At 41.3% G+C, this 12621-nt stretch overlaps 1 protein-coding gene across 1 annotated transcript in view; it reads right to left on the minus strand.

Annotated features, from left to right (window-relative positions):
- Positions 1 to 12621, minus strand: part of CLASP1 (cytoplasmic linker associated protein 1) — a 168384-nt gene that overhangs the window by 62023 nt on the left and 93740 nt on the right. The window contains exons 20-22 of the mRNA XM_054278250.1: positions 5666 to 5773; positions 4162 to 4188; positions 2571 to 2738 (exon numbers count right to left, since the gene is read on the minus strand). Of these exons, the coding sequence (XP_054134225.1) occupies positions 2571 to 2738; positions 4162 to 4188; positions 5666 to 5773 (303 nt within the window). The remainder of the gene's footprint in view (positions 1 to 2570; positions 2739 to 4161; positions 4189 to 5665; positions 5774 to 12621) is intronic.

Genomic DNA, 12621 nt, shown 5'->3' on the forward strand with positions numbered 1-12621 from the left:
GCCAGTGGAACCCAGCAGATGCAAATATCCCCAGCAGAACATGAAAGTGCCCCTGTTTAGCAATCTACCAGAAGAAACTGGTATTTCATTAGGGTGTGAATTTTAATGATTCTTAAGTGGAGACTAAAAATCAGCAGACGCTTTCTTACATCAATAGCAGCATTTTAAAGAGCCTGAAATTCTGCCAAACAGCCAAAGGAAAGCTCTGCAGTGGGGAACACCCAGGCAAGGCAAGTCAAGAACTGCCTGCAGGTTTCCAATGAATGTACACAGCATAACCCCAACAGAAATAGTGCTGCTGCATGAAGCTGATAGGCAGCTGTGCTTGCTCCACTTTTTGGAGAATGGCTGTCTTGGATCTCTCACTTCTTTCAGATCCAGCTGTGCCACATGATCTGCAGAGCATCCAGCACAATTAACTTCAGGCTGATAATTTTCAATCCATGGGAAATGGACATCATCTGTTTGAGCACATGATCTCCTTCAAGGAGCCCAAAGAAATTCTCAAGATTAAATGGACTGCACTCCTCCTTCCCCCTAGTAAAACTCACTGAGCAGACAGCACAGGCAGGCTTAAAACTGAAGTGTCACAAGCAGAAACATACAGGTGACCACACAGGACCTCAGGACACTGAATGCTCCTTGTTGCACTGCCTCTGGGGAAACAAAATCTTCTTCAAGCTTCCCAGCACACAGAAGGAATCTACTTCATGGATACCTGTAGTCATCATGGAACAAAGCTAGCAGCAAGGTATTGATGCTAACAGCATCCACATGCAGAGGGCTCTATTATTGCTACTGCCCCAGGAGAGCCTGAAAAACCCCAGGGGATCGTTTCTGTATTTGGAATCAAGGTGGGTGGGAGTTTATTTAATGAAATGAACAAACAAAATAAAATATCAAGAAAATATAGAGACTGAAGCAACACAATAAAAAAAAAAAGCATAAAATACTGTTAGCTACTATGTCATAAAGTCATAAGTACAATGGAATAATGGTATATAGCTGACAGCTCAAAAGTTATCTCCATCTGGGTCAGTATTGCAACTTTAAAAATCCAATAAATAGAAAGAATTTCTGCATCTGAACAGTAAAGTGTCAGACACTCCTGTTCCCATAACAGCTCAACCCAGGCTGTGTCCACCAACCTGGGGGTGATAGGTAAAAGCCACACACTGATACATGTCAGATCTCTCTCCCACTCTCAAAGAACAAGCACTGATTACATTCTCAGGGAGCACATCAGAGAAATGATACAAACTACTCTTTCAAAAGAATTTAAGGCTCCTGTAATATACCTGAAAGCAGGCAACCCAAGAGTGAGGATTCTACACAAGGCAATTTCCCTTCAGGTGCTCAAGAATGTTTCAAACCAGACCACACAGTATGATGATCAGCTTAAGCATGTGTGATGGTACCATCCACCATTCTTTGCTTCCTCCTAAAAAACAATGCTCTTCTACACAGTGATAGCAGAACAATTACCTCTAGTGTTTGGGAGGCACTTTACATTTTCAAAGCAACGAACAGAAAGCATAATGTACTAATACAGAGCCCATAAAATAGATCAGACATGAGAAGAACACTGAATTTGGAAAAGCAGTCACAATGAATATGCAGTATTTTTTATGAATCATAATGGCATATACACTCAGGTGCTTTAAACTCATTTCAGTATACTGGAAAGAATAAATAAAATAGTTCTTTATTAACGACCTCCTCTAAATCAAGATGCAGCTCAAATGTAAAATATAAAACTATTGCTAAGGCAATAGTTACAAATTTAACTGCCAACAGTAAGGCTACAATTTCAATAAATTTTAATCTACTGGTAAAGTTTCTAGAGATAAAAATAATTTAGAATCAGTATCATTTAAAATGTTCTTCTACATTAGCTTCAAACTTATAAAATAATTTATATTAAAAACGAAAATGTTCAGGCAGTACACTGAATACCTTTTCACTTCAACTCAGATACATAAAGTTTTATATACATGATATTTACTTACCTGACTTTAAAAAAAAGTCTGCTGATAAATTTGAAAAAAAGAAACTATTACAGAATATTTACATAACAGTCACTGAGACAAGAGTATCAAAAGCAGAACAATTACTACATAAGTCTAAAACGTGTTCTAAGAACGTGGCCAGGATATTAAGGATGAGAGAAGCAAACTATTTCAAATGCAAAATTTCTAAAATAATCCAAGAAGGTACTTTTTGCCCTTGATTCCATGTGACTGTAAAGATTGCTCAACTCATTTTAGGAATAAGCTTAAATGAGGTCTCATTGTTCTGATGGTTTTTCACAATTGTTCTTGCTTCCTGATCTAATAAAATTGCTCATGTTGAATTTCAAACAGAAAACACATCATGACATCTTTAGGCTTACTTTGAAACCATAAGCTCAACCTGGAAAATTGAAATTACTCTCCTACAAACCACAATCACATTAACTTGTCAGCTGAAAAACCCAGAAGAATAACAGCAGCATGAACAGTTCCCCAGCCACAAGGCAAGCCCCTCCATCAGGCACATGGCCAGCAGGTCCCTGCAGTGACTGCTCTTACCTAGGCCTATTCTGTTGGGACTCGTCTCCCGACTGCAGCCCTGGCTCCGCGGGATCTTGCTGCGCTTCTCTGAGGAGGATGGCACTGCCTGCACTCGGGATGCTCCACTGCTCAGGCCACCATAGGAGCTTCCTAAGAGCTTACCCGGAGAGCTAGACCGGCTGCCAGCTAGGAGAGAACCAGAAACGAGGAACAAACAATTAAAATCCCCCAAGATTTTAAACACACTCATAGCAAAACTGGAACACAGTCAACTCTATGTAAGAATCTAATCCAAATCCCTCAGAAAACTAATGGGAGTGTTCCCTATAAGCTTTCAAGAAGACTAAGAAAAGCCCATGGACAATGAACACCGACATCAGGCACCCTCTGTTACCCATGAAGATCAAGCCCAAAGCAGACACTGCAGTGTATGAACACCCTAGCTGGCTTTAGGAGAGACTGTGGAGGTGCTGGGGCAGCCCTGCTTTGCTTTGTGGTTCGTGCAAAGGATTTACAGGCTGCCTCACCCCCTCATAAAGCAACCCCAACCAGGCTGTGTGCAGAGCTGTGCTGCAGTGCCCTGGCTTCTGGCACAGGTCACCTGCTGCAAATCAGCTCAGGCACCTTCGTGCTACACTGCAGGGGTGGCATTGCTTTCCTGCAATAATTCAGTGAAGGAAAATAAAAACCCCACCACATCTGAACAGATCAGCACAATAATGGGTAAATCTCATGAGCATCACACTCATAGAGATGCTGGCTTACTTAGGTCTGGCTGGTTAAACCTAAGTTATTTATTTTTCAGATAACAAAAATTTTTAGCAACTTGAATAGTTGGCCTGTTTGAATAGTCCATGGCAACTTTACATTTCTTCTAAGAAATGAGTATGTGAGTCCCTGAAAATCTGCTGTTGTCATTACTATTTCTGACATTAAATTTATTTGCTGAAACAGCCTGGAAAAGTATATTTGAAAGGGTTGCAAGAGCACACTCAGGCATGCTCACATTTTGAACTAATATTCACACTGATTTCTTGCTGAAATGCATCTTACATCTCAGAAAAACTTTATTTCCAAATACTGTTACAACTAGAGTACAACAAAACTTTTCTTCTGTCTTAATGTAAGAAGACAGGGAACTCTATTAGCATCATGAACAATACCACTGCACATGTATGAAGTTACTTGCCCCCTCCAATTTCTTGGCCAGAGCCATTCTGAACCAATCAAATACACTTCAATACTGCAAGAAACGCCAGCTCCAATCTCTCCACCCCAAAGTGACAGATGCCAGTCTTCCACACAGCACCATCACCTAAGAGTCACCTCACTGGTGTGAGCAGGGATGAACTGAAATAACTGAGAGAAGAATTCAGCCCCTGGAGTTTGAGCTGCAGCAGTGAGCCAGCTCTGACATCAGAACATATGCTTACCATGTTTGATTAGTGGGAGAAAGCAAAGTCCCCTGCCATACACATTTTATTTATGACTTCAACAAAATGCTTTTAAGTCTTACAGTTAGGAGAGAATGAGGAAAGCTAAAAGCTTAGCAGTTAAAAAATGTGAAGGAAATAATGTGAAAAAGCAAGAAAGGGAAAATGTTTCTTACCACCAGCAGGATTAGCTGATCTGGATCCTTGATTATGAGGGCAGACCAAGGGACAGGCAAAAAGTGGATTAAAAGACAGCAAGACAATACAGCGTTCAGCATGCGGTTTGTGCTATACACAATACACACAGATTTATTTACAAACATGTCACTCCTAAAGCCTCTGCAGAATGCAGTGAGTTAATGTGCAGATGCAACTAAACTTCCCAAGGTTGACCAACTTCTCAGCAAAATGTCAACCAAGACCCAAGCTCTGCTCTAAACTGCACCCCAGCACAGTCTGTGAAATTACAACATGGTTATCCACTGTGTGGGCATGGAGAATCTGGTTATGTGACCAACTCAACATATTTAAACTTGTAAATAATTCCATGCAACATTTGTTTAAGGATAAAGATCACATCTGGTTGAGAAACTCAGCAAACACTAGACCAAGACAGCAGGTCCAGACACGACCACCTGAAATCTTCATAAGGCATTCTATAGAAACATTAGGTCCATAATCTTTGAAACCTTTAAAGAATAACTATTATTTAAATACTTCTGAGACCTGTCTCATTTGGTCTGACCATTTTTCTCCAAACTAAGAAAAAGGTGACTTCTGGCTTTGGATAAGTTTTAAGTACAATACTGAAGAAATCAATTTACATTAGCATCCCAAAGCCCAGATATATCCTTATGACCTCAATGTAAAGATTTCCATTTGGCCCCATGCTCAATATACTATGTCTTTCTGCAGATCACCCAGTCTAACACAAGGCTATAAACAGCTTTTCAACCCTCCAGCATGACAGAGCAAAGCAATGAAAGAATGAACAGAGAAGGGCTTTCAAATAGGGGTACGAAGCAAGACAAGTCTTCAGAACAGACAGGTCCTTCACAAACCCAATCTCCTTTTCACAAGGCTGAAGGTCCTCATAACAGGGAGTTTTTCATTCCCTCCAGTTCCTTTTTCAAGTCTGAGTGACAAAATTCTCCTCAGATACACATGACAAATATGCAGCAGCACCATATGTGCGGCTCCTAGGAGAAAACCATGCCTTGCCAGGAAGCCAGAGAGCGCAGATGTGTCATGTGAATCAAAGCAGAACCCTTTTTCCCATATCTACACAAAATAGGTAATGTCCTATTTTCAACTGATGCCAAACCCCATTAATTTTAGACAGCTCACGTGTTCACACATACAAAAATAGAGTCACATAAGCAGGAGAGGCTTGGCAGGGGTAAGCAGTCAGCTACAGGCACAGAAGGTGTCTCAGCAAGACACAGTGCCAGTTATTTAGAGCTACACATCACAGCGACACGAAATTCTGCTGCACAACTGGTAAAAAAGGCCACAATTAAGCACTGGGACTTGGGGCCCTGTTTGGCAGCAGGAGCACACACTAGCTAGGTGGGTTTCGATTTGTCCAAAGCGAGCCCAATTCTCTGATGGTGCTACTGCAATTCAAGAGAAACACGTGAGTAACTCTGTCCTGCTGCCCCGAGAACAAAGGCTCCTTACGCTGGGACTGGGACACCACTTTGGCGCGGCTGCGGCCCCGGCTGTCGGCAGGCGTGGAGGTGACGCTGGTGGCGCTGCCAGAGCTCTGCCTCCGGGTGCGGATCCGGCCTGCAGGGATGCAAACACAAGCACGCTGTTAGCAAGGCTCTCACAAAGGCAGCACAGCAGCGTCTAACACGCTATGCACACAATTAGCCAGGGTACAAAAGAAATTTACTGGGAGAGGCAACACCTTTTATTAGGCTGGCTGAGATGCAGGGGAGGGAGTGGAAACAGCCACAGCCCATAGTCCAAAGCCTCCTTTGCTTTCTGTAATGCTATCAGCCAGTTTAATTAAAAAATATTACCTCTCCATAGCCTTTGCTCCTGTTCTATAGTAGCTTCTTAACAAAGGATCTACAACAAAAAAATTCAAGCCTCCTAAATGCAGCTTCCTGTATCAAATTATTACTTTCTGACAAGGTGATCACCCTTTCAGAGACGGGTGTGACAGATGCCCTCCCAAATTCCATCGCTGGGATTTCCAACTAGCTGTCTGGTGCTTTATATCCTGCTCCACCTGCACAGGCTGGCAGGCACTCCTGTGACAGTCTGTCAACACAGCCTGACCACACTTTTATTTCAGGCTCATTGAATTTTCCCTGCTGTTTACAGGTCCCTCATATTTATCCAAGATCAGTGCAACTTGTAATGGAGAGCCCTATTTAACATAATCAGTGTTGAGGAAAATAGATTCTGTGTGCCTTCTCTTTATTTAAGCAGAGAATGGATATAAAGTCTCAAAGTGTTCTCAGTCCTTGTTCTGTCCTTTCCTCATGGAAAAGCCACTGAAATTTGAGCTAGGAAAGCTTACAGGGTCATCAGTTCATCCCCTTCCTGGGGTAGGGTTGTTTCCTACAGAATGCTCTTTCCAGTGCTATGCTTCAATTATCTGTCTCTAGTTAATGGGAAAGAAATGATTAAGAGTAACACAAAGAAAGCCTCCATCAATACTTTTCCACACGTCAGTTCTTAGCCAAGACTGAAGTTGTTTTCTCAGGACTCATGCCAGTGCTATCCTGCATTCAGAGGATGACTTCCAGTCTCAGGCACAATAATGAAAGGAAAAAACCCACAGCAGGTAAGAGAAGTCTAGACAACTGCACCCCCTGGTTATAGATACTCATCTCCTGCCCTCTGTCTCCACCATAAGCATACAGAGATATATGAACAGGGAAACACAAACACTTCCCACCCAAAAAAACCCACTTCACATAAGGCACACATGCAGGACAAGACAATGGCAAGCAGCCCAGACAGAGCGGTTGGGAGCTATGTTCCTTCTCTGAGCTCTCAAAATATTCATAACATGGTCTGAAAGCTTCTGCTAGACCCAAAGTGACAAGGAGATGCCTAACTTTCAGAAGAAAGGGCAAATTTGTTTGCAAGGGAAAAAGCCTACAAGACAGCTCTACTTCAAACCTCTCCACCAGCACCTAGCTTTAAAAGAGCTGAGTAGGCAAAGGACAGGGAAGTACATTCAAACAAGTGTTTACAGATGAGGAAGGAATCATCAGCACAAAACTGGGAAAACACAAACAAAACTTTTTTACCACTGTCTCAACTGAACAAGCTCTGAGCACACCCATGTGGGTCGAACAGCCCTAAAACTGGCTGCTGATGTCTTCTTCACCACAAGCAAGGCTGCGGATTCCTCTGCTCTAGGGCATTCTTGCCCCTTACAAAGGGTCAAGCCTGATGCACTGCCAGAGGCAAGCTCTAGAGCTCTCTGCCAGCCAGATCCCACCCCGTGCAAGTCTGGCACAGCTCCACAGAAGTGAGCAGAGCCACTCTGTCAATTGTTGATGAGGTGGACCCAAAGCCTGACACAGGCTCCAAGGCAGGCAGGCACGGGGAAGGAGGCAGGCAGACATCATGCTCTTCTCAGAAACCTCAAGGCTTCCCTTCACTTCTGTCAGGAAGGCATCACAGTAAGACAAGAATTTAAACCTGACCATCTTTGGAACCAGCAATGGAATTAATTTACATCCTTCCAGAAGGCCATTGGGAGGCCTTGGCATTGCAGGAAGTCCTAGGGGGAAATCAATTTGAAATTCAACACTATACACAGTAACAGGCAGTACTGGAAGACACATTTAGTGATGTGCATGGGCCAAGAATGGGTGAGAAAGGACTGATGTCTCCTTTTACACACAGGCCACTTAAGACCCTCAAAATTTTCTGGATTTTTCTGCATCTACAAAATTTGGGGTGTTTTTTCCCCCTTTCTTGTATCTTCATCAGCAGGTGACTAAGAAGGGGAAAACAGGGATAAGATGTGTGACTTTTCCAACTTAAGAAAAACAGAGTCTAAAATAATATATAAAGTGAAACTGAGACTAGCCTCTGAAACCATTTCTAGGGGCTTAAAAAATTAAATAGAACTAACGCAAACTTAATTAACATGTGATTATCAACAGGACTGTAATAAGAAAATTCAGCCCTATTTTGAAACCCCTGAGGGCTGGTGGACAGATTCCTACCAATTACCAATTTCAGCAGTTTGTAAATGAATGAACAAATGTCCAGAAACAAAATTCTGCTTCCTTTAGGACTGGTACATTTGCACACTGATTTAGGCCTATTGGGGTCAGAGAGAACCCTGTGAGAGGAGTTGTTCTTCCACAGTAAGAAGAGAGTCCAAACACTGATACAGATTTTCCCACCCTTTAAAAAATGCTGACAAGCATTTGAACTAACACTGCATTGGACTTGCACTGTGCAAATGGATTTTTAATATATATTATACCAAATACAACATGCATATATAGTAGTTAATCCATACAACACAAATGTGGCTTCCACATTCCCCCAGGAATTTCATTCAAGACAAGAATGAAAACAAGAATCTGCAAACAAGAATCTGCACTCACATCCAAGAGTTATTTGCACATAGGACCATGTGTGTGGCTTTATCTCTATCATTCTAACCCAGACAGAAAAACTCATTTCAAGCAGAACTGGAAATATAATATCAAGTAAGCTATTTAGAATGTTTCTTGTTCTTAAATTCAAGCAAACACCTCCCCTCCCAAAACTTCTTTTCTTTCAAGTGGGTTTGTTTCCATATCTAGTTCAAACTACAGATGTAGCAATCCATATTTCACAACCATTATTTTTCTGCTGCTTTTAAAAGTATTTCTGCATTCTAACAACAACAGCACAGCAAAGGAACAGATAAAGACTGCCCCAACATGGTTTCCAAAAACCATGAAACTATTTCCATAAAAAAGCCCTTGATCTAAATTTGACATGCGACACACTGTTGTTGGTAGAGAAAAGATTTTGAAAGATTCCATATAAATGTGTTGTGTTAAGAAACCATTTCTGGATTTTTAGGAGATTTTGGTTTAATTTTTTAAAGTTATTGTCGTTTTTAGAACAATGGTTCAGAATCAACCCTGAAATGTCTAACAAATGGCTAAACCTAGAAAGGCTGTTTTGTCTTGTTTGTTTTCAGAAGAGGAACAAATTAAGGAAGATTCTGTGATAACATTTGTGCTTTACAAGAGGCTTCACCTGGCAGGTTGAGTCCTCTGGGTGGATACTGCAGCATCTCCACCCCCAGTGCACAGAATAGCCAAAGGCTTTGTGACACTCAGTCTGCATATGACACTGAAGAAAATGGTTTTCAAATAGTCTAGAAATGGTATGCAACAGCCTCACAACTCACTTTAATCAATTCCATGCAGTGAACAGGGACACCTACAACCACACAAGTTATACATGGACACACTGGGGCAATGATGGTCTCTCCAGGGATCACATTCATGCATTTATGTTACCTAGCACTGGGGGGTTTGCCCCACTTGGAGAAAAACATTCCTGAAAGTGCCTCTAGCCCTAGCTGTGTCACTGCTAAATAACACATGGACATGGGAGACACACAGAGATCAATTAAAAACATAGATAATATTTAAAGAACTTTTTACAACCTCCATCAGAATGGTTTCTATACATATTTAGCAATTCTCCAATGTTAGAAAGACCTGACTCTGCACAATGATTTTCCCTGAGAGGCACTTGATCCTTACTGGAAACCATCAGGCTGTGCTGCCTCAGGGTTTTACACGAGATCTCCCTCCAAAGCAGAGGGCTCAGTGAACTCTCCACTTCACCCTACACAAACAAACACAGCCAAATCAACTCAGCAGTTGCAAAGGGATGGAGCAAGAAAAGCAAAAAACCTGCTACCTGAGCAATTTTGTGTAAGGTACCACTGTCAGTCATGACTTTGAATCAAGCCTCACTCTTAAGGACAAGGGAGAGCTTTAAGGCAGAGAAGAAAACAGGAATGATGATTTCTTTCAACTTGTGTTACTCCTAAAGCCTTTGATAATGCACTCAGGGTGGACACCTGAGACTAAGTTATCTGAAAACTGCAACAAGCCCCATTTTATTGCCTTTCTGGTGAGTACTCAAAACCATTAAAAATTTTGCCCCTGACTGCAAACTGTTGATTTTGTTTTGAGCTTGCCTGTCGCAGGTCAAACCAGCATTTATGCTTTCCCTTTTGGAGAAAGGCTTTGTCTGAAGGGCTTGACTTCATGCTTGCTTTGTAAAAAAGGTAACACAAATGCTCTGAACCATTCTAATAATGAAAGTATTATGCAGCCTTTTAAAATATTACTTGAAAAGCTGTTTCATGATAAAATATGCAGAAACTTTTCTAATGTTTTCCTTTTAATCAGGTATAACAAACAAGGCACAAGGGTCACCTCCCTAGCACTAGCTGTGAAGATCAAGACTGTAAAGGTTTATCTTTTCCTGTGTGTAAAGCCCTTAATGCAGTTCAGAAGATCTCCATACATGAAGAGTCTGGGCAATCAAGGCACATCTGTGCACTGCAAGAAGACCTGCACAAGCCTCACTGAAATACAGACTCACCTACCTTTCCATAAGGAGGTGCATTCCTACAGCATTTGCCAATTGTTGGGATGTCACAACTTCAAACCAAAGGACTGACACTCAGCTCTTAGCTGGCATTCTTGCACTGGCATCACCTACTCTATCTTGCTCCTTTGTTTGAGCTGCCTGACTCCCAACCAAACCATGAGGAGAACCAAGGGCAAAGCAGAAGGGAACGGCCAAGTCCAAACAATGCTGGCTCCCAGCTGAGGGGAATGAGCAGGATCTTACAACGCAGCTACAGAAAGCCATGATGGGAACCAGGCTGCAGATTTAATGTCAAGCTGAACCACACAAAATAACAGAGGAATTTTCTCTTAAATTACTTACTGGTGACCTGCAAAAAAACCAAAACCAACCACAGGAGCACAACTGACATTTCTGCTTTATGTTCTGTTTCCTTCTGTTTCCAGAGCAAGAGGATGTTTTTTTTCTAACCCCACCCTCTTAATTTTTACATTTATGTCAAGAATACAAAGTTCTATCTTCCCTGCAGTTCCTGACTCAATCTGCAAGATCACAGAGTTGGCAGAAGACCTTATTCAGGTTCATTATTAAGTGATGGACAGTCAATCCTGAATAAAGGATTTTTTGCCTCAACTACCTCAAAGCAAAAAGATGAAGAGTTTCAAACAGTGATTAAACTCATTCTTGAAGTACTCTAGCTACTATAGTGTACTGAGTTTTAATTCTCCCTGATCCTCGTCATGAAAGAAGAGAGACTCTTACGGCAAAAAGAGGGGTAAGACTTAGTATCTAAAACAGAGGGGATAGCAAAGTCTGTTTCTGAAAGTTCATCTCAATCTTCCCTGCCCCAAGCAACTTGCTGGTTTCTATTACCGATTTTTACCAAATCCAATCTGCTCCTAATGTAACTGAATTGAAAACAGTAACCAAATAAAACTCACACCCTTTTGCATCATGACAATAAAGTATTTAATAAACTAAAAATAGAGGTATTGCACAGGACAGCTGTTGTAACAGGCCTCTGCAAACATTATTATAGCCAAGGAGAGGATTGAAAGCTGGTATTTCATATAAAACTTAAATCCTCAACATTTCAAATGTAGGCCAAAAATAGCTAGGTTTGAGAACTAAGACAAAAAAAAAAAAAAGAAAAGCATCAACAATTTAAAAAAAAAGGAAGAATAAAAGAGATCAGTTATTACAACAACTTGGAATTTTCATCTAAGTCATGACTGATTTAGAAATACAGGTCTCAGGTCAACTTCATATTCCTTATCACTGACAGATCACAAAGCACAAATACTTCCTGCTCAAGATGAGATGTAGCTCCTCTCTCAACACTAAGTACCATTTCCAAAAATAGTACAGACTTTTTCTTCCAAATAATAAATCAACGTGTCACTAACAGTAAAGAAAATAACACAGATGTCACAACAGCACAGTGGCACTTCTCAAACCACCACATCCAAATACGAGCAGCCATCAAAGATATGAGCACAGTCCCACAAGACAGTAATAGATCCCTTGAAAAGAGACTTGCACTGGGGAAAAAAAGGCTTTGCTGCAGAGTGTGGTATCTCCATTCTGTGTAGAAAACATTTTTGTTTCCAACTCCTGTCTAGCTCAGAAAAAGTAATTTCCCAGTGATCTTTTTTTGCTGAAGAAATAAGAAATAAAGAACAAGTTTTGACAATGAGCCAGAAAAACAGACTGGGATCCTTCCCAAACTTGCAGGCTCAGTGTTCTAGTATAAAAAGCCTTTCCTCCAACTGTCTTTGGTGTAAGCCATCTCACTCAGACAGTTAACAACAAAAAGAGAGAGGTCAGGTTTAAAGAGGTTGACTAAATATTCCTTCCCTAGAGATCATTGTTTACTGTCCTCATTTTTCTGCCATGTGATCATCTCATTCAATTCTCTCACTGCCCAGTCTCTTCCCGAAAGCATTTGGCAGTTGTGACCTGAGCTTTGGATGGAAAAACACAGCAAACCTTTACACATCAAGGAGAAAAGAAATCACAAGCCTTGTGTTGTTTGGGAGTTT

The sequence above is a fragment of the Melozone crissalis genome, unplaced genomic scaffold (genome assembly GCF_028551555.1).
Source record: "Melozone crissalis strain CALT ecotype California unplaced genomic scaffold, PUWL_Pcris_2 ptg000023l_1, whole genome shotgun sequence".
In the NCBI taxonomy this organism is placed as follows: Eukaryota; Metazoa; Chordata; class Aves; order Passeriformes; family Passerellidae; genus Melozone; species Melozone crissalis.